Below are 26797 nucleotides of genomic sequence, written 5' to 3'. Positions count from 1 at the left end.
CTTAGGAAATTATTAGCACAAGGAGAGCTTGTGACACAGTATCTTAATCTCAGATTTTCCCAGGAATAACTACCATTCCCTTATGATTTACTCATCCTACTGTCACCATAGCAACCTGTATCCCATAATCAGTGGAGCTTTTGTCAAGAACAACGGGAGTGCTGAGCCACCAGATGCCATCTTTGTCCTTTGTGTGAAGGTGTTTGTCCTTGGGCTCTCACCAGGGCGTCTCCTGGACCCTGTCAGTCAGGACAAGGAAGCCCTATTTGATTCAAGGAACTGTTGACTTCTTTGTTTCTGAAAGTCTGCTCAGAACTGTCCCTACACTAAAGCCTCCCTAATATTGATATGGCCACCAAAGCAAATATCAAATAGGTGAAAATTTCCAGTTCAGACTATCTAACTGTATTTCAACTCCCCCAAAGAGAAAGCAACATGCTCTGATCAAAAAGGTGATGCAGTGGTCGCTTGGAGTGCAGTGTGTAAGTGCCCTCAGATGCATCCCATGAAGCCCAGAGGAAGAGGGGTCCAGGCCAGAACCAGGGGTACCTGCAGAGTTCTTCCCTTTAAACTGGGGCCCAATAAAGCTCTCCCTGGCTGCCATGTGTTCTTGAGATGAGCATCTTGCTTTTAATGTAATCATTAGTTTTCCACTCAACAGGTGATCAATGGTTTTTTGCTTTCCTGGAAAACTCCTTAAGGTGGAGGAGGATGGGTAGGAATCAAGGAAACCTTGGTACCCCCAAAACGGGAAAATACTGAAGTATTGGTTGAAAGGGAATTTGTCTCCGACTAGATATCATATCCCTAAAAGGAAGAGTTTAGTTCCTGGCAAGAGGAGTGGGTAGGTCTGCCAGCCATCCTGAGGAGATCAGAGACCAACCTGCCAATATGTTTGGCTGAATAGACAGCCTGGACCCTGCAGTAATGCTGTGGTGGAAGATCTGATGTCAGGGTAAGGGTGAAGCGTCAAAGCACTTTCTATCTGAGCAGAGAATGGCAGAAGCCCAGTGAGATCCAGCACAGTGGATCTTAACTGTCTGCCCAGATACCGAAGGGCTTGTCTAAGGCAAAGGGAGGTCTCTGAGGTCCTGATTTGGAAACTCAACCCCTGGTGGGTCCACATACTAATGACATCATCAGATGGTCTGTCGGTAGAGTCAGGAAAGTACTTCCTTTGCAGCGCTGGCTGGCCCAAGTGCAGAGAGAGTTATCTCATTTACCTCCTTCTTTACCTGTTTCCTAACTGCTAATTGCTGCATAAAGTACATTTGCACAGTTCTCTCCTGTAAAATAGGCCTTTTCACTGTAGTTTAAAAGCATCATTAAAATAGAAACCTTTTAATGTTTCTGTTTTTAGAAGTTAAATGGCTTTCTTTCCCCCTCCCTCATATAAATCTGGTAGTAGATCTCTTGGTTTGAAAGGAATAAATAAATCCTGAGGGCTTCAGTTCCTGGTTCATGATGGATTTACAGGAGACAGAAAACCCTGGGTCTTTAAGGGTACGGATACTGGGTCAGCCTCCAGAGTCAGGTTGACTGCGTGCTAGACTCAGGCTAGACTTGGATCTAGATGGAGTTTAAAGAAATAAAATTTCAGGAAGAAATAGTTAATTAAGCTAACAGTTGTCAGAGATGAAAGGAAAAGCCTGCACAAATATGTAATCATATCCCCGAGGACAGTGCACTCTATTGAGATCGTGAGGCCCCAGATCTCGTGGTTAGTGTGAGGCAGTTCAACACAAAACTGTGAAGAATGAGCATGAACCCGATCAATTTGGTGCATCGCCTTCCAGGCTGCAGAATCTTAAAAATAAGCAAGTAAATTGCAGAGATTTGTGTTTTCTGTTTATTTTTGATAGTGTCTACATTCTAGAGGATGCCTCTCAAGCGGTTGATATATGGTGTAGGCAGTTTATTATTAGACTAAAAGAGCTGATCTAAATTCTTAGATTAACATGCCTCAAAGGCCAATCCCCAGGTTGGAGGGACCCAGGGTTAAAGGTAGAACTCCCCAAGTGTGGTATAGGAGTGATCCTTTTAATTGTTTTTTTGGGGGGGTGGTGTGGGGGGGAGGAGGTACCAAGGATTGAACTCAGGGGCACTTAACCACTAAGCCACATCCCCAGTCCTATTTTGCATTTTATTTAGAGTCAGAGTCTCACTGAGTTGCTTAGTGTCTTGCTTTTGCTGAGGCTGGCTTTGTCTTTGTGGTGCTGGGGATTGAACCCAGGGCTTTGTGCATTGGAGGCAAGCACTCTACCAACTGGGCTATACTCCCAGCCCCATGAGGGTGGCTTTGAACTCCCCTTCCTTCTGCATCAGCCACTGGGATTATAGGTGTGTGCCACCATGCCTGGCAACTTCAACTGGCTTTTTAGCCAAAGGAGAGTCACTTTGAAAAAGTGAAGTGCATGTTTCTGGGAGCCAGCAGGGGACCTTCTGGCTGGAGAAACAAGGTGATTGAACCGTGTCCACTGAGGCATCACACCTACTGACCGCTTGCCTCTGACACCTTGCTAGGTACAATCATCTTCCTCTGTTCTCCACTTGAGTCGGGTGGTGCTTTAGCACCCTACCTCTAGTCTTCTCTCTCCACACCCTGTGAGAATCGTTGGTTTTCCACCAACCAACTTTCCACCAAAAGCGATGGCTTTTACAGGATGGCATGTGTCTTCTTCAGTTCTTGTTGCTCATCCTGCTGGCAGAACTTCATAAGATTTTTAAAGTACAAAACAAAACAAACTAGAACAAAACATAAACAAAGAGCAAACAAAAGCTGCTCCCCCATGAATTCTGAAAATCCAAGCTTCGTTTTTTTTTGTTTTTTGTTTTGTTTTTTCTTCATGGCCTCCCCCTACCTGAACTCTATCTTTACTTGTGTTTCAGTTGAAATGACTCTGTATCTACCTCCCACTTCAGGATGTAGGGTTCCCAAGCTCCGTATCCTGGGGTTCAGTATGCATTAGAAATGAGAGACTTCAGTCCATTAATAACTCACACTGGGAATATGTATTTATTAAGTGCTTACTGTGTGCTCCCAGAAAAGGGAGTAGTGAGGGGAAGGGGTGGTTTCTTACATTCATGGCATTTGCTCACTAGTTACCAAGGCAGAGCAAACACACTTAGGACATTAAGAAGGCCAGGGCTAAGCTGGGCACCTGGCTGTGAAACCTTTAACTATCCAGAGATGAAGGAGAGCCTCTGTAGTTAGGAAAACCTTGAGAAGGTGGTGTCTCAGAGATAATAATAAAAAAAAAAAAACAGATAAACACTGAGACTTAGAGAGTGCTAAGCTGAATTCCCCACCAAAGCAGGGAAATCCTAGTTAACAGAGGGATTTGACTCTCAGGGGTAGGGCCTTCACAGTAGCTATTAGAAGAATAATATGGGGGTTTACTTGTCTGGAGCTACACACAGAATGGAGGCATTATTTCTGGGACCCAGCACAAAATGAAAATATGGAGTCTCTTATTAAAAATCATGTAAGAATTTCAAGGTGGTGGTAGTAGAGCATTAAGCAAGGGGAGGGGGTGTCTTTCTGGGTCCCAGTGAGTCTGCATAGCTCAAGGCCAGAAGCTGCTCTGGCTGCTCCCAGAAGACTACATCCAGGCCAGGGGCAGGGGCATGACTTATCAGCACAAAAGCCCCTAATTACATAAGCACAAGTCTACCCAATCTAGGATTGGTTGTCTGCATGCAGCTTGTTGGGGGTTGGTTTCTGAGTCTCACATCTGTTTGTTGAGTCTAGAATAGTTGGCATGAGTTCAGCTTTTTTTTTTTTTTTCCTCCTCCTGTTTTTCTGATAATTCAGACTAGTGATTAGAGGTAGTTCAGATTCCTTTGGGGCCCAACTACTTGCTGTCCTATATCTCTAGGCTCAAGGACAGGCAGCAGATAAGTCTTTTGAACATGCTCAAGGCTCCATGAACAATTTGTTTATTGTAAGTTAGGCTTTGAAGGCAAGATGGAATTGGATTGGTGGAAAGCATGGAGCATGCAGGGGAAGCCAAATAAAAAAGGTCTAAGATGAAGATAGCCACTGACTCAGTAAGAGACTCAGGTGGGGACTGGGGTGTGAGCCAGGACATGGGAGGGCTGGGGCTGAAGGGATGGGAGATCTTGACTCAGGAATGGGCATAAGGCAGTAGGGTTGCTCAGTGGCTCCCAACTGGTACCCCTTGGCTGCATCTGCAAGGGCAGCTTATAAGCTGGCAGAACAAGCAGCGATCGCAGGACCTGGAGCTGTCAGAAGTAGAGGCCGGGTCCCTTGTATGAGGTCCAGGGAGGAAGATGAACTGGCCTGGGAGCCCAAGCCTTTGCACTGCCAATCCTGGGACTGCTCCTCTGCATGGGGCTGCCTCTTGCCATCATCCCTCCCTTCCCACAGCTGGGGACCAGTTCTTAGTCCCCTCTGGGAAAACTAAACATTTTTTTTTTTTTAAGAGAGAGAGAAAGAGAGAGAAAGAGAGAATTTTTAAAAATATTTATTTTTTAGTTTTCTGTGGACACAACATCTTTATTTTATTTTTATGTGGTGCTGAGGATTGAACCCAGTGCCCCGTGCATGCCAGGCGAGCGCGTTACTGCTTGAGCCACATCTCCAGCCCCAAAACTGAACATTTTAACCAATATCCCCTCCTCTAGGAGGAGGCTTCCAGCTGTCCCCCTCAGGTCTAACTTTGACCCTGTCATGTCAGTGTCCCCATTCAAGCCACACATCACCATCTCTTGGGGATAGTTTTATGGTGAAGAACTTGACAACAGGATGAGCTGATAACAGAAATTTCTAGAACCTTACTTTGTCATTTTTGTTTCTTTCATTCCACTGAGATCTGATTTCAGATCACTTGGTTTGCTTTTGAGGGCCTCAGCTTCACCTTCTGTTTCTTTGGTTCTCTCCCTTCACCTAAGCCCAAGGGGCCTAGTGTCTGGTGGTCACTTATCTGACGGTGTTTGATAAAGCACTAAAGGAAACAAATGAGAAAACAAATCCAAAGTTGGCACGGCCCACTATTCAAAACATTCAGTAATTACCGGTAGATGCAAAAAAGCAAAGCAGAGCCTCCTTGCACCATGGACGGACCTCTGGAAAGGCCTTAAGTTGGCTCAGTCTCCTCAATAAACCAATGAAAGATCAGAGAGGGAGGACTTACGTAAGGTCACACAGTGAGTTAGTTGCAGAATTGGGGTTCAAGTTTTAGATCCTAACATACTGATTTCAAATCCTTTGGATATATATCGAGTAGTAGGACTGCTGGATCTTATGGTAACTATTTTTAATTTTTTGAGAGCCTCCAGAAGGTTATCCATAATGGCTATATTAATTTATATTCCTGTCCACAGTGTACTGGGGTTCCTTCTTCTCTGCAAGGAGCACATATCTTGAGTATACAGCTGGATGGATTTTCAGAACTGCTAAATACAAAGGAGCTTGAACTTGGGGGACCTTTACGGTTCCTTTGGCATATTCATTCCACAGATCTGAGAAGGCCACACTTCTGACAAGCTCAGGAAAGAATGCAGGGAACAGCTCAGCTCCAAAACATTTTTCAATGGCCTTTCCTTTCCAGGAAGCTTTCCTAAATTGAGTGGATGCAGGGGTGGTGTTGGGTGGGCCCCAAATTACTGTCACTTCTGCATTTTACTTTATACAGTTGTCCAAGAGGACAGCAGCCCTTTAGTCCCAACACAGTGGGTGATGCCCACTTGGAATTTGCGTTGGGTTTTCCCTGTCATGATTGTCTTGAAAAGGGCAAAGATAACTGGGCTCACTGGAGGAGTTTTATTGGGAGAGTGGGGACATGAAACCAGTGTACAGTGACTCTCACTCTAAATCCCAGGGCTTTTATAATACACTCTGTTTATTGACCACAATCTTAATTGGTTTTGCCACACAAGTCACTAAGCACATAAGGCCATCTCACAAAACAGCCTCTTGCACTTGAACATGGCAGGCTGTGGCAGTGCTAAGACACCTGGGTTGGGCTGGAAATGAGCTTTTTAGATGTCATTGTGGGCTGACATTTTTGAACCTCATTGCAGAGAGTATGTAATATCTATTTAAATGTTCAATTTGCCCTAATCTTTCTGGCAACGAGTCATTTGTCTGCTCTTTCCCTGCATAATAGGGGTCATGTTGACACCAGGCTGGGGCCATCCTTAGCCAATGGCTCTCGAGTAAGGGGCTTGAGTGCCTGCCCTCTGCTCTCTCCTTAGCCCCTGCCACTGCACCTCAGACTTGGTCTCTGCTTGTCTATTGCAGGCTTGCAAAGATTCTGTGAAGATATAGAGATGATGATTGGATTCCAGCCCAACATTTTCTGGAAAGTCTGCTGGGCATTTGTAACTCCAACCATTTTAACTGTAAGGATTGCATGCTTTCTCATGCAAATAGCACCTTGCATGTATATATGCAATGTTTGATGTTTGAAAACATGTATGCATGAGTCTGGGAAGCTGGTGGGATGGGTATTATCCTTGTCTTTTAGGTGAAGAAACTAAGGTTCAGAGAGGCGAAATGACATGCCTAAAGGTGCTTAAATGGTCAGGGATTAGTGCATAGACTTTTGGAGTACCCCTGCAGAACACTGACCCTTCCCTATATCTGTCTGCCTTATGTATTGACAGCATTCATAGCCCAAAGCTGCCACACGCTAACCATGTTTCAGGCTGTGTTCAAGATGCTTTATACATATAGCCTCATTTCCTTCTCCCAGCATTCCCGTGAGGCAGGCATTATAATTAACATCCATTTTTCAGGTGAGGAAACTGAAACCCAGAGGATATGACTTGTACACTAATAATTAGCAACAGCCTGGATTTGAACCCAGGCAGTCTGGCTCCTAACCACTACTCAGTACAGCTGCTGTACAGATAAGAGAGCATTAATGAGATCATTATTGTTCATTTTTATTGCTTTGGAGAACTATCTTTTCATCCTCGAGTGTGAAGATGACATTTTGGGATCATCAGACATTCATCTTTTTAAAGATCAGAACCTTTCATGTGTCAGTAAATCTGCATAGGGGCTTATACTTGCATCTTGTCACCTTTGTTATTGTGCCATAAGCCGTCAATTTCGCCTCGCTTTGCTCTCCAAGCACAGTCATTAACAGAGATCTTGCCCTTCTCCTTTGGCTTGCCTTTCTCCTCTTTGGCTTGGGAGTGTCATGTTGGCAAGGCTAGAGGAGGCAGTTATTTTTGCTTGACCCAGTAGGTGGCAGTAGAAACCAGATTAAGACCTTTGAACGCAGGATACCAGCTTTGCTTATGAAACACAAGACAGGGTGGATGAAAGTATAATTGCAAAGAAAATTTCCTTCCTTCCTTCCTTCCTTCCTTCCTTCCTTCCTTCCTTCCTTCCTTCCTTCCTTCCTTCCCTCCTTCCTTCCCTCCATCCTTCCCTCCTTATTTTTTCCTTCCTCCTTCCCTTATTTCTTCTTTCTAGAGTGAAATATAATCATAGTACTTCTTTCTGAAAAGCTAGAAATTTAGACACAAAAACTATTAATTCCCCAGATCAACATCATATCCACATTGGAACCCCTATTTTCGAGGCTGTAATTAGTCTGAATAGCCCCATCAGCTTGGTACATGAATAGGAAAGGATTAAGATAGCTTTCACACCCTTGAGTTCAGGTCTGAGGTGTGTGTGAAGATCCTCCTCATTGCTGGGGGCAACACTCCCACAGAATGCCTTCTGCTACCAGAGACCCTCTGGACAGTAGCGTTCCCTGTCTCTGCTGAGCATTGATATTTTCCCAGTTATTATCCCTCATGATTTATTCTTTTGCTTCTTCCGATCCTAGAAGAGCTTCAGAGAATTTGATTATATTCTGCAGAAAAAAATACCACAGTAATAACCAGCACTTCTCTGTGTTGAGGTTTATTACAATTTAAAACATTATCCCCAAAGTCCATGGCCACTCTGCCTGGTGGGTGTTTCTCTCTCCAATTCACAGCTGTGTTCACCGAGGCTTGAAGAGGTTAAGGAACTTGCCCCGGGCTAGAAGGCTTGTAGAGCCAGTGATTGAACCTAGGGCTTTCTAGGCTTGAAGTTCATGCTCTAATACATTTCTAACACCCAGGCTCTCATTTCTGAGTGGAGTTTGGCCAGTTTGGATTAAAACAGTTCTAGTCTTTGTGAACAGAATGCCAGGGAAGAGGAATTATAGGAACTTCTTGTGTTTTTTGAGACAGTTTCTAGGAAATTATAGCATAATTTCCTAGATTTTCATTATATGAATCCTGAGAAAGTTGTGGAGAGGTTTCAGAAAATATTTGAACCAGATTGCCCTTCCGTGTTGTTTGGAAGGTAGGGACAATTTGAAGCAATTGAATCTATTATCACCATCAACCTATGGGTCTCTTTCTGGTACCTTCTTTGGCTGCCATCAGCTAAAGGTCAGGATGATTTGGTGGCTAAATTATCATCTCTAACAGCCAGGCCCAGTGAGGTCCTGATAACCACCCCCCCTTTTTTAAAAAAATCAAACCTTGCTTGGAAAAGGGAACAAGTTTGGCAAAGAATAATTTTGTGTCTATAAGTTTGACGTGATATTTGTGTAACTAGAAATGGGTGTCAAAGGACTAAGTCCAACACTTAGTTTTTGCCATTTACCCTTGTGTAAAATGGTTAGTTGTGGTGTGCTAGAATAGGCTAAGATTATGGGTTTAAATTACCTCAGAGCCCCTGAAATAAAATTGATCATTTTTATATGTGCCTTCATGGATTTATAGAGTTATAAATATTCTCCATGCAATTATTGTATACATAGTCAGATCACGTTACTGAGTTATGCACACACATAAGCAGATGTATTGCTATTTATATAGTAAATGAAATGGAGCAGCTTACCATAATTACATTAGGCCATACTTCCAATAGACTGGTTAATAAAGCTTATAACTCTAGGGGCAAATGTTTAAAAGGAGGACTAAAGACTAAAGTAGACATCTCTTTCCATAAAAGCATTTTTTCAACAGTTGTCTTCAGACTCATGTTGCTTTGAATTGGTATATTTAATTATTGTTACATTGAAATAATCACTTGTCCTGGTCACTTGGGCTTTGCAATGATAACATAGATGCCTAGCATTTATATAGTGTTTCATGCTTTTCCAAAATATGTCCAGATATAAATTTTTTTCTGACATAATTCCCTTTGATCTTTTCTGGGGCAGTTATTTTATAGCTTAGGATAAGATGAGAAAGGTGGAATTGAAAAGAGGACTTCAGTGGATGAATTGGTCCAGACTGATGCTGCTGTAGGAAGAATGCATACAAGAGTCACATAATTTTCTCAGGGATATGCCCCCCCCCCACAAAAAAAAGCTTGACCAGAGCAATTAGAAGCCTTGCTCTGTCTTTGCAGGTGCCCAGCATCTGCATCCCTTGCTCCTCTCCAGCTGCACTGGCCAGACCTTCACAGGAACCTCATGGCAGCTGCAGCCAAAGTGGATAGTGACAGGAAATAATGGGCAGAAAATAAATCATGACCTCTCTTAAAATCGAAGGGGGCTCTTGAGTAAATACTTAGACTGTTTTCCCCAGAAAACCCCTGTGCTTTATTCACACTGTGAAATATATCCATTTTATAGCAGAGAAGTCTGAGACATAAAGGTCCCTCAGCTAATTAGTGGAGAACCAAGATTAGCCTTCAGGTCTCTGGGGTCCAGCTGGATGTTGGGTGGTGACGCCCATTCACCTTGAGTCCATTGACAGGGGAGCTGTGCATCTTCTCTCTTTGTCCCACAGCTTATTATAGGTAGGAGCAGGCTTCCAGCTCAGTCACTGCTTGGGGACCGCTTTGGGTCTCATTTAGCGAGCTTTAGAGACAGCTCCTGGATGTGGGCCATTCCCCACTCAAGGAAAAAGCCAAGTAGATTCAAAAATTTTTTTTTAAATAAAATGTGTAAATTTAACCATTTTTTCTTTTATAACAAAGCTTTATTATCCACTATAGGAAGTACAGACTACCCCATAGAACCTCCCCTGCCTCACCATCAGTTGCTTTGGTGTGAATCCTTCTGACTTATCCTCTCAGCCTGTCTGTGTGAATATACATGCATACATATGGCTCAGCTCCTAGGGGACAGCAAATGCAGGGGCAGCAGCTAAGTGTGTGTCATCTTCATTTCCTGGAAATTCAGTTTCTTCCTTTGGAAAATTCTGTTTCAGAGTTGACATGGTATAAAATGAGATAATAGATACAAATGCATCCGTCTCATAACAGGTTCAGCGCATGCCTGTTGAAGGAGTGAGTAATCACTTCACTACCCTAATGCATATCTTTTCTCTTTTCTTCCTAGTTTATCCTTTGCTTCAGCTTTTACCAGTGGGAGCCCATGACCTATGGATCTTACCGCTACCCTAACTGGTCCATGGTGCTGGGCTGGCTAATGCTTGCCTGTTCTGTTATCTGGATCCCAATTATGTTTGTGATAAAAATGTATCTGGCACCTGGCAGATTTATTGAGGTAATTCTACCCCCCTCCCTTCCTCTGCCATCCTCTCCCAAGGGAAAGCCCCCTAAAAGCTCTGTGCACTAAAAAACAAAAGATTCAGTAAACTTATTCAAGAGGGAGACTCGGTGATTAAGTGATTACAGTTGCCACTGTTTCTATTAATCCCATTTTTATTATGTATTATTCCTCTAATGGAGGGGCTCAGCCAATCCACAGGCTGAGCTGTTATTATGCTATTCCTCAGTGTGGTGACAGCTCTGGGGAATAAATGATCCGAGTGCCTCCTCCTCTCCCCTCATCCACAATTTAAATCCCAGTGTTTCTTTTAACCACACATCAGATTTCTTCTTTCCTGATGTTCCTCTCTGTCCAAGCCTCCTCCCTCCCGAACATTTATTACCGTTAAGCTTGAAATTACTACCCCTTCCTACTGTCCTTGTGTTAGGAATGGCTGAGGGTCCAGACTGATTAATGTCAATATTGCAGAATGTAGTAAGTTCCGGGATATAACTGGAATGAGGTGAGACTTGTTTTTCTTTATCAAGCAAATCCTTGCTGGACCCATTCCCATTTGTAATGTAGAGTATCCCCGCCTTCACCCAGAGCAGATGGGAAGGGAACTGCTGCTTATTGAGCCACTGTGAAGTATGCTCAGGTTATTTTTGAGAAGCCACTTGCTCAGGTGTGTTAGGAATCAGTCAGCCCTGCCTCCATCTTGAAGGCCTGGCGTTTTACAATAGACCATTGCTACCTAGGGTGTGGGGGAGGGCCCACCAGGGAGCTGGTTGGAAATGTGAACCATCAGGCTATAGGCAGTTCCACTGAACCAAGATCCTGGAGAAAGGGGACCCTGGCATCATCTCCAGATGATTTAGGCACACCTGTCAGTAGAGGGCAGAGAAGAACAGCTGTCTGGGCTTTGCCTTTGGGCAGCCAGAATGATAAAAGGAAGAGGCTTGGGAAGGAATAAGCAGGACGGAAGTAAGTAAGGTGCACAGGAAGTCCACAACACAGATGTCCACTTATGGGGTGGGGGTAGTTTTTGCTTTTATTGGCCTACAGATGGAGACAGAATTGGTAAGGAGAGGTGTAGGAAGTCTTCTTATTGAAGCAGTACTCCAGTTTGAATCCTTAGGAAACTCCGTTCATTCATTATCCCTTTGAGGTAAATTAACCCTGGCCCCATTCACCCCCAGGGGCTACTCACCCCCAGCTCAGATCAAGCTCCCCACCAATAGGCGCAAAGATCTCTTTCCCTCTGAACAGAACCTGGGGTAGCCTCTGCTACTGTTGTCTTAGGCTGAAATTCTCTAAACTGATGAGTCGGCTCTATAAATTTATTATGGTTGATTTGGGATACAAAGGTTGCAAACTGATGATTAAGGGGAGATTAAACTAACAGCTATAAGAACCAGCTTCACTTTAATAGGTAATAAACACATAATTATTCCCTCTTATGTAGTCAGAAATATGTTTTCTTTCCTTTTCCTAGAAAATGTTCCAGTCAAATTATGTTTTCCATAAAAATTTCAGTTGAAGGAGTAGAGACACTCCCATTATTTTCAGCTTTCCTGCAAGAACCAGCACTGCTGAACCAAGTCAGAAGCATATATTTTTGTCAACAGATAATTAAAAATCTCTGCTCACTCTTGGCGATGTATCTTTAGGGTTGGGATTTTTTTTTTCCCGGTCATTTATATACTTTGGGGAAATATGCTAAAGAAAATCCAATTATTTTGATGCAGCAACCCACTGTTGAGACTACAGAACAAAAGTAATTGAGCACATGTCTTTTTCAGGCTGAATTCAGCAGTGGAGAGGAATCTCACAGATTCCCTTCATTTGGAAGGAAAAAAAAATGTATAATTAAAATCTGGGCCCTTTATCCTCTATTAATCTTATACAAGGCAAACATGGAAATATTGTAATATCGCTTTCAGGATGATGTAAATAATTTCAAGTGAACCAAGCAGTCTCCTCTTTATTTGTCCCTGATCTAGCTCAATAACAGGGCTGATCTTCCTAACTGCCTGTTTTGTGGGGGGCCTCGTGGCCAAGCAGGGGCTCTGGCAAATGTCCTAAGCAGCTTGGATGGGGGTGGCCCCTAAGGGAGGGAGGTGCATTACTTCTGTAACCATGCGTGTCTTTGACTTCTCCACAGAGGCTGAAGTTGGTGTGCTCGCCACAGCCCGACTGGGGCCCATTCTTAGCCCAACACCGCGGGGAGCGTTACAAGAACATGATCGACCCCTTGGGTACCTCTTCCCTGGGACTCAAACTGCCAGTAAAGGATTTGGAACTGGGCACCCAGTGCTAGTCCAATGCTGTGGGATATTCCAGACTTAATCTTGTTTTCCTGTCTGCCTCTGCCTAAGATTTTCCCCAGCTTTCCTCCCATTTTCCTTCTTTCTCCCCACATCTTGGTTCACAGCCGTGCATGAGATGGTTACATAGAAAAGTAAGGTATAGTGACGCGTGACGCATGCTGTAGTGACAGCCACACAGGCCACTTGGAGCGCTGCTTGCCTGTGTCCATGGTGTCGGTGTCTGGAGGGGTTGGTCCCCTGAGCATGTGCTTCATCATGCAGGGGTGGGTCAACTAGGTGAATGCTGGCTGGTGTGTGTGGTTTGGTCAGTAGACAGACATCCACTGTGTGTTGTCCTTGGGGTGCCAGTCAGGCATGCGTTGAATGGCAGAATTTTAGGACTGTCAATTTGGACTCATCAGCATCGTAGTGATTTCATTCAGACACAAAAAGTTCAGGACAGGGTACATTTAGAGGGATAGCAGTGGCCAGGAATTATTTTGGATGCGAGACAAGGCCAGTAGACTCAGATGCCACAAGTGGTTAAGCTCATATTTCTAGTCACAATTGGTCATCTCCTTCTTTCATCTGGACCAGGTGTACCATGAAATCATGTGCTTCACTCTCCACACATGTTGGATCCTAGTGAAGTGTCTATTCTCTTCCCTCAGTTTTCTTTAAATTCTTTTAAACAACTATACTTGTGAGTACTTTTGGCCATCTCTTCCACCTCCCTCCAAGGAGCCATCCTGTGATTTGTGTCTCATTTCATACGTCACCGGTAGAGCACCATTCTAATTTCTGCGTGACATTAGTACTGTGGTTCAATGTCACATTCCTTTGTTTCTTCTCTTCTAAATGTCTTTCTATAAGCTGTAGATACCTTGTCTTTCAGACTCTGGAAAAATAAAATTTACACTGGTTTGTCTAGGTATTATACACACTGGCTACACACTCTTCAAAGATAATTTCTCAATTTTTACTCTTAACTTTTTCATTCATAGTCAATGCCAATTGTGGTCATGGAGGAATCAAAGAAGTGAAGAGTTTAATAGAAAGCAACCACAATATTCACTGCTCTGGTAGTATATCTTAGGTCATTGTATTTACAGAAATTTCTGATAAATACAGCTTAGGTAGGTAGTGAGTGAGCCAATTAAGACTATAGCTTTTAAGACTACATTTAGCCAATTCAATTTTAAGAGTTCCCTATTCACAGTGCTCATTGTAACTGCACTCTAATGAGAGCAGATCATGTGTCTGCGGAGATTGGCGAAGCTGTAACCTTTATTATCTTCTTGTATCCTGAACATGCATATATGAAATTTTAAAAATGTGATATGTGCTCATGTAGTGTGTACTCGTAGTGGTGTTTTCTGTCCTTATAAATATCTTATGAATCACTATAGAGATGGTGAGTTTAGAATAGCGTAGTCTGGGTTTTATTTTTTTTCCCCTTACAGTATTAATATCTAAACCTAAGATTGTTTCCTTTAGGGGAGACCATTTCAATCATTTTCTCACTCATTTGTCTTCTTATTACAGGGTCTCAGGCAAAGTTTTCAGTTCAAATCTTGTATATTGGCATGACATTTTCATCCTGTTTGACAGTCATGAAACCCAACAACAGACTTTAATGTAACATTTTGGAGAAGTGACTTCATTTGTATAAAGTGTCCCAACTCATTTTCCTGAGCTCTCTCTTTTCTAGGGCAAATATCATTGCCATGTGCCAACAGTGATTCCAACTTCTAGTTTTCCAGAGTGGCCCGTGAAAGGTGTTGGGAAAGGAAACAAAACTGAGTTTTGAAGTGTAGGTCTGCGTGTCTTTCGTTTGCAGTGTGTTCCCCTTGTTCTCCTTTCTTCCCTGTCTCCCAAAGCTAGACCTTGTTGGACTCTATCACAGAGACTAAACCCTGAGCTTCCCCTAATCTCAATTTTAGGAAGCTAAGCTCTGGCCTCACCTGTTCAGGGTTTGCTGTCCTGACCTGTCTGCTCTCAACCCTGATTTTCCCAAGAAAGCCATACTGATGAGAAGCCCCCATTCCCGCACCAGATGTTGTAGAGTAGTAGCAAACATCAGCCTCTACAATTGCTATCGGGCAGAGTGAGAGATGGGGGAGGAATTAGTTAGGCCTGGAAATTGTCTGCAGTCTTTCTAATTTGAAGGTTGAAGCAAAGAGCTTAAATTGATGAACATTCTCTCATGGGATTGATGTTTGTGTCAGGGTGAGTGGGTTTTGGCTTTCCTCTTGCCACTTGGCTAAAATGGAGTACGATGCTGGACACCAATCCAATACCCACCAATTATAGCCGTTGTGATTAAAGAAAGTGGGGAGGGGGGCCTCATGGAGGCTGCCAGGTACAAACTGAAAGTTGACTTAATTCTGAGGATGGAGAACTCCTCATTAGCCAGTATGTTTTGTATTTGGAGGTAGTTATATTTGTGTGCATTAGAATTTTTCTAGGAAAGACCCAGTAGCTGCCCACAGAGCAGCTGGGGCTTCTCTTGTTTCTCTATTTCCTGTGATTTTCAAGTTTCATACAAAATTTGCTTAAAGGGACACACTCAGGTGAAAGATTCTGAACTTACCTGGAAATGATGACCAGGTTGATTTTTATAGCCACGTTCACCTTTGAGGCTCCCCCTGGCAGGGATGTGTTCAGTTCTGAGCCGTCAGTCTTCCTGTATCTACAGTGTTACACCTCCCGTGGACTGGGCTGGGATGCTTAGAGCTGAGATATGTACCACCAGATGGATCGTTTCCATGCTATTAAAATGCACAGTCACTTGGAAGGAAAAAAAATGAATGAGTAAAAAGAAAATGAATAGCACTGTCATAAACTGCCACCTGAGGGTTTCCCTTCAAATGGAAGGAAAAATGGATTTTTTTTTAGGAAAGACTTTCACTGGTTCACTTGTGCAGAGTGGTGGGTACTTTCCACTTGTGAGATAATTTCATAACACCACAAATGCCAGAAACCCATTCTGAGAAAAACAAGCCATATGTGAAAAATTGTAACCCTATAATATCCTTAAAGGAAGAAGAAAATGTATATTTCTTAACTATTGCTATTGTGGCTTCTTATGCAAATGTTTGTCTCACATATTCGTAACTTTTAATCTAATCTCTTTAGGGTCCTTGTGTTTGTCAAGTCCAAATGTGTCCAGTTCTGGTCTTTTGTAATTGTCCTTTCTTTTTCCTTTGTAATTATTTATTGCATGAAATCTGTGGTCAATGCAAAATCTTGATGACCTCAATATATTTGAAATTTTCAATGTGATTTTAGTATGTAAGACATGAGAGCGATTTGTTTTTCCATGAGCAGCACTTTAAAAAGAGTGCAGCACGAGGATCTTTAAACGAATAAGACTGGAGTTGTCTTTATGCCAACGTGGCTTTGGGAGGTGAATTTTTGTCTGTTTTTGTTCTGTTATCTACGTGTGCCTCAGCCCTTCTTGTCCACCTTCTCCAGTTGGCATGGTTCTGCCATGCCTAATGTTAAGGTTTTTCTTTCCTCTTTGTTCCCTTGGCCATTGGTCTCTGTCCTCTTCCCAGAGGCTAGCACAATAAATGTTGTTCCCTGTACTCAAAAAGGCAGGATCACACCTGGAGTTGAGTCACCATGTGCTTCTTTGAGGCAGATGACTCTAGCAAAGGTGTTCTGCAAGGGAGGGGTGTGTCTTGCAGGGACGAAGGGTCAAGACCAACAAATGAGCGTTTCCTGTGTTTCACACTGGGTATCATGCAGAAAACTTCCAGGCTGGACACAAAGGCAGGCGATTTAGTGTTGATACTCATCCCCCCACAGAGTGACCCTAAGATTTGTGAAAATGAAGCTTCCTGTCTCTCCCAGATTTTGCTTTGGTTGTCCAGAAAGGCCAAGCAATTGTGAAAGGTGGTCTCTGCTGAGTCACTTTTGAGTAGCCTGCAGCCAAAGAGGAAGTGTTTTCAGATTGGCATTCATCACCTCTGCAAAGCAAGCAGTGGTAGGATTTGCCTGCCCTGGATGAAATACATCTTCAGGTAACCATTTGCCTTATAGGTGTATTTTATTGTGAGGGTGATACATAGTAATTGACTAGAAACTGTTTGTCTCTCATTTGTTGGTCTTTTTTTGCACTTTATTATGGACCTATCAAGGAATAGGTGAATTCTTAAATTGTGTACTTGGATAATGTCCTAAATGCAAGCATCTTATGTGGGTACTGTTGCCCATGAATAAAGATATGTTCCCTAATCAGGTCCTTCTATTTTTTCATTAACTGTACATGAAGAAAATATATTATGTTACAAATGATGCATCATATATATATATATATCTTATAGAGTACATATTATATACTGTGCATTATTCATTTAAGAAGTCATTATTCTTGAGGCCCTACCTCAAATTTTGTATTTATGTGTACAAATGCAATTTATTGTATTATATATTTGCCTATTATATACTGATATAAATTAGAATTTATCCTAATAATGTATGAGTCCACAAACCCTAAATAAATGTCAGTGTTTAAAACATGATGATTGCGGTATTGTGTCTGTTACAAAACCCTTACCCACCACATTTTTTTTTCCTTAACAGAAGGGCTTCAGGTATCCCCAGGATTGATCTATTTTATTGTGCAAAACCTGGAACAACCGTGGAAAATTGCCCTCCTGGGAAAATGAGAGATTGTTGTGCTGCTACAGAAACAAATATCAATTAAATTGTTATATTCTTAACCATCAGAATGCACTGTTGTTTGCTGAATTATTAATTACTCCTCATGGGGAAGAAAGCAAGAAAATGAGAGAGAGGAGAGGGGGAGGAGGGAAGAGAAGGGAACAGTGAGAGAGAAATGGGAATGTGAGTAGATCTGAGATCTGAACAGAAGGACTGGGCCTTGTGTTTTGATGATTATTTTTGTCAGTTTTCAATTCAGCTTTATTTCAATTTAGCAAACATCTACATAGCTCCTACATAGTGCTAGGCCCCAGGCAAAATTGAATAAAACAGTCCCAGATCTCAAGGAACTCAGAGCCTGGTAGAAAGACTACCCATATTAAATCATCAAACCTATGAACAAATGCCATTTCTCTCCTTTTGATTGGGTGGGATCCCCATGTTCTCTGCCTGGAGATGGGGCCTTGTGGTCCTGTGTCATGACCTCTCTCATCTGATCATGTCAACACAGAAGCCTAACTCTGTCCTCAAATGAACATAACATACATATGCTCTGCCTCCGATTTCCACTTCAGTGTTAGATGGCTGAGGGATGATCTGGACCAGCCTCAGTGGGAATGGAAAGCCCTCATAGCTGCTGCATGCCAAGAGCAAGATGTCCAACCTGTGGACAAGCCCCAGTCTAGGAGAGTCCTGTGGTAATGAGATTTACTCACACACAAAGATGGGCCATCAAACTGTACTTCAGCAGGTGCACAGAGAAGCAAATACCACATCCTGTGTCATGTCTTATCTTCCCAGCAAGGGTCTGCTGGCAGGAAGAAGCCTTGCTCTGTGGGATCAGAACTTGGTGCTAGCTCATCACTCTCTTTTTCCTGAGTTTCTTGGCTCATTTTTTTTAAACTTTTTAGTCTGAAAATTCTCATACATACATAAAACTGGAGAGAATCCTAATAATGTTGTCAACTCGTACCCAGTTTTTATTTTTTTCTTTTTCCCTCCCTGAATGGCATTTCTCTGGAATATTTCAAAGCAGATATTGGATACCATGGAATTTCAGTTGGAAATGCTCTGTTGTGATTTTGTAATCTTTTGAACTAAATGGGGATTTTTTTCCGAAATGGGGATAAGGACAAATGTGGAAGCTTAGAGGTCACACATCCATGGCAGGAGCAACCTACTCTGTGCTGTTAGGAAGAAGGGGTAGGAGGATCTGTCTGGAAGGTGCTCATGTGCTCTCTGCTCTGAGAACAAACCTGGCTTCCTCCATCCAATCTTTCAACCATTTTCATTTGATTGGCAACTATTCCTGCCCTTGGACTTGGCTGCATTTTCTTTTCCAGCTTTCTTTTACTCCCTTGAAGGGTTCTCTGCCTTTGTTTATGCTTCTCCTCCTATGCCTAGATGTCTCTCCTGCAACCAGAGATTCAGAATCTCACAGTTGGGTGGAATTCCCAGGTCATTTATTCCAGCATTTCTGAGACATGAACTCTGTCATAATAGTCTATTTAGGGGAATTGGATTAACAAAGAGATGTGCCTGGGGTGAGTAGTGCCATCTTAAGAATTCACAATGAGGGCCTGTTACAATAGAAAACTCCTTTAGAGCCATTGAAATGGCCTGACTTTACAAAAACTGGATTTACTCCTCTGTTTACACATTCCACTGTGTAAACCAGAGACCCTGTGTGTGGTTTGGGTCACTTTTTTTTCTTGCCTTTTAGTGTAATTTGTAGCTCTAAAAGAATTTTGATATTACAAGTAATTTAACACATACCCATTTCTTTTCCCAGAAAACTTCTTCCTACCAATACTAGTAGAATTAAGAAGAAATAAATGTCTGGAACAGAATCACAATTTTGTCAGTCAAATTCATTCATGTATTTTCACATTATACTCAATGTCTTAATTATTTAATGTGTTTCTAGCACCTAACAGTTTGTCACATAATAGATGCTCAGCAATGCATTTTTTAAACTGAATAAACAAAAATTGAGTATTGGCTCTGTACAAGGAACAGGGCTCCATGTTATAATGTGCAGGAAACATGAGTAAGACTAGGTCCCTACCTCAGGTTTATTCACAGTGACCTACATGTACATTGCTATAACATGGTGGAAAGTGCTAGGAGCCACAGAAGGACTGATGACCGGGGCTTGTCATATTGAGGGGGAGCAGAGGGAGAAATTCCCTCTGGCTGTGGATTAGTCCAGGATGTCATGAAATAGGCACTGGTGCACAGGGAGGACTTTGACCATTAGTGTGGGGTAGTAGAACGGTTTTCCTGAAGAATGGCAGCATGGTGTGAGGCAGATCATTTCAAGAATGAACGAAGGATGAATTTGGAAAGTGTCATATATGCTGATGGGAATTAAGAACTAAGGCTGAAAATGTAGCTTAAGACTTGCAATCAAGTGCCTTTGATTGGCAACCTAGAGCTCAGATATTACATGGCAGGCCACAGGGACCCTGGAAGGCCACAGAAGCACCGATTCATATCTCCTGTTAGAGGCCTCTTCGCTGCCAGAGTCAAAGCACTGTAATGGGTCCAAGTGCCAGCTTTTTCCTTATTAATATAATTTCAGTTTTTTCCTTTGTAAAATTGGAATAATTATACACATTTCACACAGTTGTTATGAAGATTGAATTAGAATTTGTAGGTGAAATTGTTTTCTGAACAGTAACTCCTCATATACATATTGGCTATGTACTGTTAGAGTCAATTCTACCTGTCTGGAAAGTTAACTGGTCACAGTGTCAAGAAGCTGGAGTTGGGGGAGATTTGTGGCAAGGCCACTGATTTGACTGCATATGAAACCTGCTTTTTGAAAACATTTGGAGCGAATTCCAAGATACTGAGTCACACATCTAAAGGTCTTTGGGTAGAAGTCTCCCTCTGACTCCTGTGACTGAGGCCATAGGAAGTCATACTGTAAAATTGGAGCAGTCACTGTGAATAGGAACGGACAAGGCAGCGAGGTGGAGCACCATCCTGGTACTCTTGCCATGGCGGGTGCTGCCATGTTAGTTGCTGGATCACGGCAGAATCTAGGAGTCCCAGGGAGGTGTGGTGCATGTAGGACCTTGGAGGAGGGCTCAGCAGCCTTAGGGACAGCCCAGATATTGTCACACCATAACTTGGTTCCTTCTGTCTCTCCTCTCGATCAGAAAATAGGCTGAGGGATTCTGTGATTATTTATGGGGGGTATTGATTTATACGATTTTCCTCCAGGCTGCCTGCTGTTTCTATCGGGTGGTTCTCATTGCTGCTGTTCTAGAGGGAGACACCGAGACAGGCTTGGGCCCCAACTTCTAAAATTGCATGGATTTTATTTTTTTCTGGCTTAGGGCTCTGAGAGAGCCCATATGAAAAAAACCACCCTGCCTCACCTGCTCCCAAATGGAGAACCTTGATAGGTAAGTCCAGGACCTTGCCAATCTTGATGTGCACCCCTCTTGCCTTCTGGTGAGTGGTTGTTAACTCTTTTCACAGAGGTGAAGGGTAAGAAGTGACACGTGGTAGATATTGCTATTTCACAGAGTTGGTGTAATGCAAGGCAGTGTGGGAGAAATGGATAACTGCCCCGGATTTTGCCCTGTTTGAGTCACATCTCTGATTTTAGCCATTCTACCCAAACATGACATTTCCAGGGACCCTGGTAGCCAGATATGGTAGATAGATCTGGTTCCATTTCTTTAGCCTATCCAGATCATTCTCTTGCTATGTCCTCATAGGCAAATTGTTCTGCCTCCCCTTGACTTTGGGCTTGGTCATGTGCCTGTGCTTGTGAGCAGAAGTGGCAGTGAGCCAGTGTGGTATCTAGATCTCAACCGGCCTCACCTATTTCCACATGCTCTTTGGTGTCTCTTTGAGCTCTGAGGAAAATACATCCTGGCTGGTCTGTTGGCTCAAGGAAGATAAAAGGCAGATGGATAGAGTCACTCAACTGAAACACAGACCAGCAGTGAGCAGTAGAATCAGCCCTGTCCCTAGAGCCTGAAGCAGAACTGCCCATCCACACCAGCCTGGATGAGCTGAGCCCTAGCCAACCTGCAGATATGTGAGAATAAATGCTTAGTGATGTTGACTAGTCTGGACATTTTAACAATATTAATTCTTTCCATGTGTCAATCAGAAAAAAAGCTTAATGTTAATGTTGTACATCATAAAAATTTTGTGGTTGGATGTTGTGCAGCAATAGGGTAACAGACAAATATGGAGTGGTTTTGTGACTAAGTTCTGCTCAAATATAAGGGGAATGATATACGAGACTCCCTGGCATGTCCTTCTCTTTCCCTTCATTCTCGTCCACAGTTTGTATGAATGTGGAAATAATGGCTGGAGGACCTGCAGATCTATTGAACCATGAGGGCAAGAACTATATTCTAGCCATGGTGGAGGAGAGATCTAGAAAGAACCTGGGTCCCTGAGGACTTCATAGAGCAACCAAATGTCTAACCCTAGGATTCTTTGATCCGGGAGAGTATTAAACATCTATTATTTAAGTTTCTATGATATGGTGGTAACTGTTAATGAAACCAGATAGCATCCTGACTGACGTGAGGAGTAGGATGAGCACCATGACTAAAGGGAAACCAAAGGAACCTCTGGGAATGCGGGGGAGTTCATTGTCATTTTGCTGCCAAGGAGGCATTTTTTTGGTCAGTGTTTCCTCACTTCTCAATGAGGTCTCTTTTGCTTTCTGTCTTCATCCTGATCAGTGGGACAGATGGCTGTGGCAAGGTCCAGCCCAGAGGGAGGGCAGATGGCCAGTCCATTTTGGCATTCACATGAGGCTATGCTGTTCCAGCACTGTCTCTATATTAATGAAGGTGACGCTTTGCCTTCTGCTGGTTCTCTTGTCTTATTTCTCAATTGGTTCAGAGCTCAGGCACCAGAGCTTGAGCTCCCACACGATCTCAAGCAGGAGAAGGCACAGGCTTCATCCCAGGAGAAAAGGTGGAACTTAATAATTGAGTGCACAGACTGCGGTCATACTGCCTGGGTGTGGAGCTTGGTTCAACTGCTCATTTGACCAAGGGGCTCTGTTTCCGTATCTATAAACAGGTGTAATGATCCTACGGGTCTAATTGGATTGTTTTGAAAAACAAATGAGTTCATTTACTAAAAACATTGAGCAGTGACCCACCAATAGTTAAAATTAATAAATGTAGCCTGTGCCATTGTGGTTGGGCTAGAATGAGGCCTCTTTCCAGGACCTCTTGGAGGAAAACATGTGTTTACCTAACACGAATACAATCTAGATCTGTATGCACCTTGGATCTTGTCATCAGAAACCTGAAGCTCTCCCAAGATTGTTGATATTATGGATCAGAACAGTCTCATCCAGAGAATAATGAGATGCCTTTATCTATAGGCTTACCTATAGATTTTTCTACCTATTTTTTTTATAGATTGATATCCAGCTTTGTTCTAAAAGTGTTTGAAGTTATAAGACAGAAGGGCAATAGTTAATTTAGCAAAATGTAGGGCCCTCTAATTTGGCGGTTATTGAGGTTGATTGTAGTAATTAAAGCAAAGCACTAATATAGTCACCCAAGCCCTCTCCATGAATGCACATACATTTCAGGAAAGAATACCCACCCAAGTCGGGCTTGCACCGTTCCACAGGGTACTGAGACTGCTGTGTTTGTGAAAGAAACTTAGATGTTTTATACATTCTTGGCCCTGCAAACAAATTGGCACTTATATTAGTTCCTTAGGGCTGTCATAACAAAACACTACAAACTGGGAAATTTAAAGCAACAGAAATTCAGTTTTTCACAGTTCTGGAGGTTATATGCCCGAAATCAAGGGTCGGCAGGGCCAAGCTCCCTCTGAGCCTTGCAGCGGAGGATCCTTTCTTATCTCTTCCAGGCTCTGGGAGCCCCAGGCTCTCCTTGGCTCTAGTTGCTGCACTTCAAGGTCTGCCTCCACCATCACGTGACATTCTCCCTGCATGTCTCTTCTTCCCTGCTCTCCCATGGAATTTTCCTCTTCTCCTCAGGACATCAGTCATTTTTGGATTGGGGCCAACCCTCATGACCTTGTCTTAACTTCAGGAGAGCTACAAAGATTCAATTTGCAGATAAGGTCACATTCACAGGTGCCAGCAGTTGGGACATCAGTATATCTTTTGGGACAGGGTGGGAGGCACAATCCAGCACCACCCTTTCACTTTTGCCTATTTTATAAGGAAACTTGTTATATGTCCTTAATATAAAGGGAGCTGTAGGGCCAGACAAAGGAGAGTCACTGAGGAAGAGGAGTTGGGTGAGCAGAAAATGAGATGGGTAGTTTCTCAGGCTCGAACTTATCGAGTTTATGGATTTTGTTTGGATAGTAAAAAGGAATCCTTCTCATTCTTCCTCTGTGGGATCTGCTGCCCCACATAGTGTCAGCAATGGAGCAGCTCTGGGGGCCAGTGGGACTAGGCAGTCTGGCTGTTGCCTTGGTGACAGCCAATGAGAAGAGTCAGTTCTCCAGGTTGCTTCCTACCAGAGCATCCATTGCTTCATTCATTCAACAAACAATCATCGAGATGCTAAAATGTGCTGGGCACAGCCTTAGGTGGAAAGACATTGTGGTGAACAAGAAAGAAAAGAGCTTGCATTATACTGGGGGAGACAGAGAATATCTAAGTATCCAGATAAATCATTTCAGATAATAGGAAGCACAGCAAAAACTAAAGCAGAGTATTGGAAGTGAAGTGAAACCCTTCTGTAGGTAGGGTCTCCCTGAGGAGTTTGCATCTGAGCAGAGATTTGAGTCACAATTAAGAGGGAACCATGCAAAGATTTATGGAAAGAACACTCCAGGTAGAGAGAACAGCAGGCTCAAAGACAGTGAGGAAGGTATGAACTTGGTATGTTTGAGGAACAGCAAGAAAGCCCCCCTGGAGTGAGCAAGGGGGAGAAAGGGGAAAGAGAAATCCAGGGAGGTAGGCAAGGGTCTTGTAAACTATTAGGATTTTTCCAACATATGATGATTGCAGGGGGATTTTTGGGCAAGGAATATAATTTGATACATGTTTATAAAAGCAGATCATGACAGCTGGAGGGTGACTGAATTATAGGGGGCAAGAATGGAGGCAACAAGAAGACTCTGTGGGTGTAGCTCAAGGAAGAGATGATGATGGATTAGAGGAAAATGGGAACAGTGGGGATGGCGAGAAGTGATTGCCTTGGACTTTGTCTTTAAGGTATACTGGCTTTGATGTAGGACATAAGGAAGTGAGTTAAGGATAACCATGGGTTATTTGGTTGGATCACTTGGTAAATTCTGATGCCATCCCCTTAGAAGTTGTCAGGGAGCTAGGTAAAAATCAAAAGTCCTGCTTAACCGAATTACAATCTTTTGCTGTTTGTCATGATCACTAAAGAAGCGATCAGCTTTATTGAGGTATAATCCATAGCCCATACAATTCACCCATTGAAAGTACACAGTTCAGTAGCTTGCAATATAATGGGTCTGTGAGTGTTTCATACTATTTAACACAAGCAACTTTAGAACATTTTCATGATCCCCCAAATCATCCTCACACACCACAGCTGTCTCCCCCTAATCTTCCCCACCAGCTCTAGGTAACTATTAATTAACTTTTATCATCTATAGATTTGCCTTTCTGCACATTATGGACATGGAATCAGAGAATATATGGTTCTTTGTTGCTGGCTTCTTTCAATTAGCAAAATGTTTTTAAGGTTTATCTGTGTTCCACTAGGTATCAGTACTTAATTTCTCTTTGTTGTTGAATAATATTTCATGGTAAAGATATACTACATTTATTTATCCAACATCAGATGAATATTTTGATTGTTTCTACTTTTTGGCTATTTTGAATTATACCATAAATATTTGTGTATGTTAGCATGTGAACATATGTATTCATTTCTCCAATGTAAATATTTAGGAATAGAATTGTTGAATCAGATGACAATGTTTAACTGTTTGAAGAACCATTTGACATTATGGTTCTTCTACATTTTCACTAGTAGAAATTCCTCCATATCTTTTCCAAATGCTTATCAGTCTTCTTGATTCTAGCCGTTTTAGTATGTGCAAAGCAATATCTCATAGTGATTTTAATTTGCATTTTCCAGATGGATAAGGATGCTGATCATATTTTCATCAGTTTTCTGGTCACTTGTACATCTTCTCTGAGAAGTGTCTATTTATACCCTATGCCCATTTTCAAACTGGAACTTTTATTATTTAGTTATAATAGGTTTTTAGTAGCTAAAAGTCCCAATCAGATACAGAACTTGCAAAAACTGTTTCTCATTCTTCAGGTTATCTTTTTATTTCCCTAATGGGTATCATTTGAAATATGTTTTAATTGTGATATGTTTCAATGTTATACTTAAGATGCCTAGTAAGTAGTTGGGCATGTAAGCCTAGGATTCAAAGGAGAGACTGGGGTTGGAAATACACATTTGAGAGTCATTCAATTTTAGATATTCAATTCCAAGAATCTGGATAAAAATCACAGGGAGTGAGTATATTTCTCTGGAAGAGAAAATTGAGGACTGAGCCCCAGAACTCCCCAATATTTAGGGGTGAAGAAGAAGCAGTGGAGAGATGATCAAATGAAGCTACCAGTTCCTGGAGAAACCAGGGAGCTAGGTCATGGTCAAGGGGAAGGTATACTGGGACATGACATTTGGTAAGACATCTCTTGCTGCTGTCTGCACTGAGACAGGTCCCAGTGTGACATCCTATCATACATAGCCATGTGGTCCCTCCATCGACATTTTATGGGCCTACTCTGTGATGGTTTTCTAAGCCTAATGGGTTTATACATCCAAAATCCCTACTCAGAAATACACTTTTGGAAGCAGATTGAAATATTAGTTATCTAGGAAAGATTTATGACCTTGTTGAGATTAACTCTAGTTAATGAATGTGATGCTGCAAAGCTATGACAGAACATATGTCTCACTTTATTTTTTAATGGAAAGAGCAAAAGCCCCACCCCACAGGACCAGCTAACTACATAGAGACTTGGAGGTACAGAGCTCTAAAAGACCTACCCAGACCAGCCTTTTCCCCTTGCTGGAATCACTGCAGCTTTTAGGGAATCTGGGATTTCTGAGAAGAAATGAACCTTGAGAAGAGTGGTCCAAAGCCACAAGGGATGATGAGGTGCAGAGAGGGAACCTGGCTCTGAAAACACAGGGGGTATGGTGTCCTTGCTCACAAGGCCCAGCTAGGCTTGGGAGATCCTATTTTCTGCAAAGTGTGTGATTTTAAGTTAGCTTAAATATAACCTGTTCCAAGCAGAAGGAAAAAATCTTGAGTCTGATGAAGACCCAGCATGGAGGCAGAGAGGAACCCTCTGGGCCAAGCTGA

General features: G+C 42.6%; 1 protein-coding gene across 1 annotated transcript in view; it reads left to right on the top strand.

Annotated features, from left to right (window-relative positions):
- Slc6a5 (solute carrier family 6 member 5) overlaps positions 1–12786 on the top strand; it is a 52624-nt gene extending 39838 nt beyond the window's left edge. The window contains exons 16-18 of the mRNA XM_077797252.1: positions 6266–6366; positions 10314–10481; positions 12631–12786. Coding sequence (XP_077653378.1) covers positions 6266–6366; positions 10314–10481; positions 12631–12786 — 425 coding nt within the window. The remainder of the gene's footprint in view (positions 1–6265; positions 6367–10313; positions 10482–12630) is intronic.
- The last annotated feature ends 14011 nt before the right edge of the window (positions 12787–26797 follow it).

This window comes from Urocitellus parryii, chromosome 4 (genome assembly GCF_045843805.1).
Source record: "Urocitellus parryii isolate mUroPar1 chromosome 4, mUroPar1.hap1, whole genome shotgun sequence".
NCBI classification, from domain to species: Eukaryota; Metazoa; Chordata; class Mammalia; order Rodentia; family Sciuridae; genus Urocitellus; species Urocitellus parryii.
This window is presented reverse-complemented; position numbering and strand designations above follow the sequence as displayed.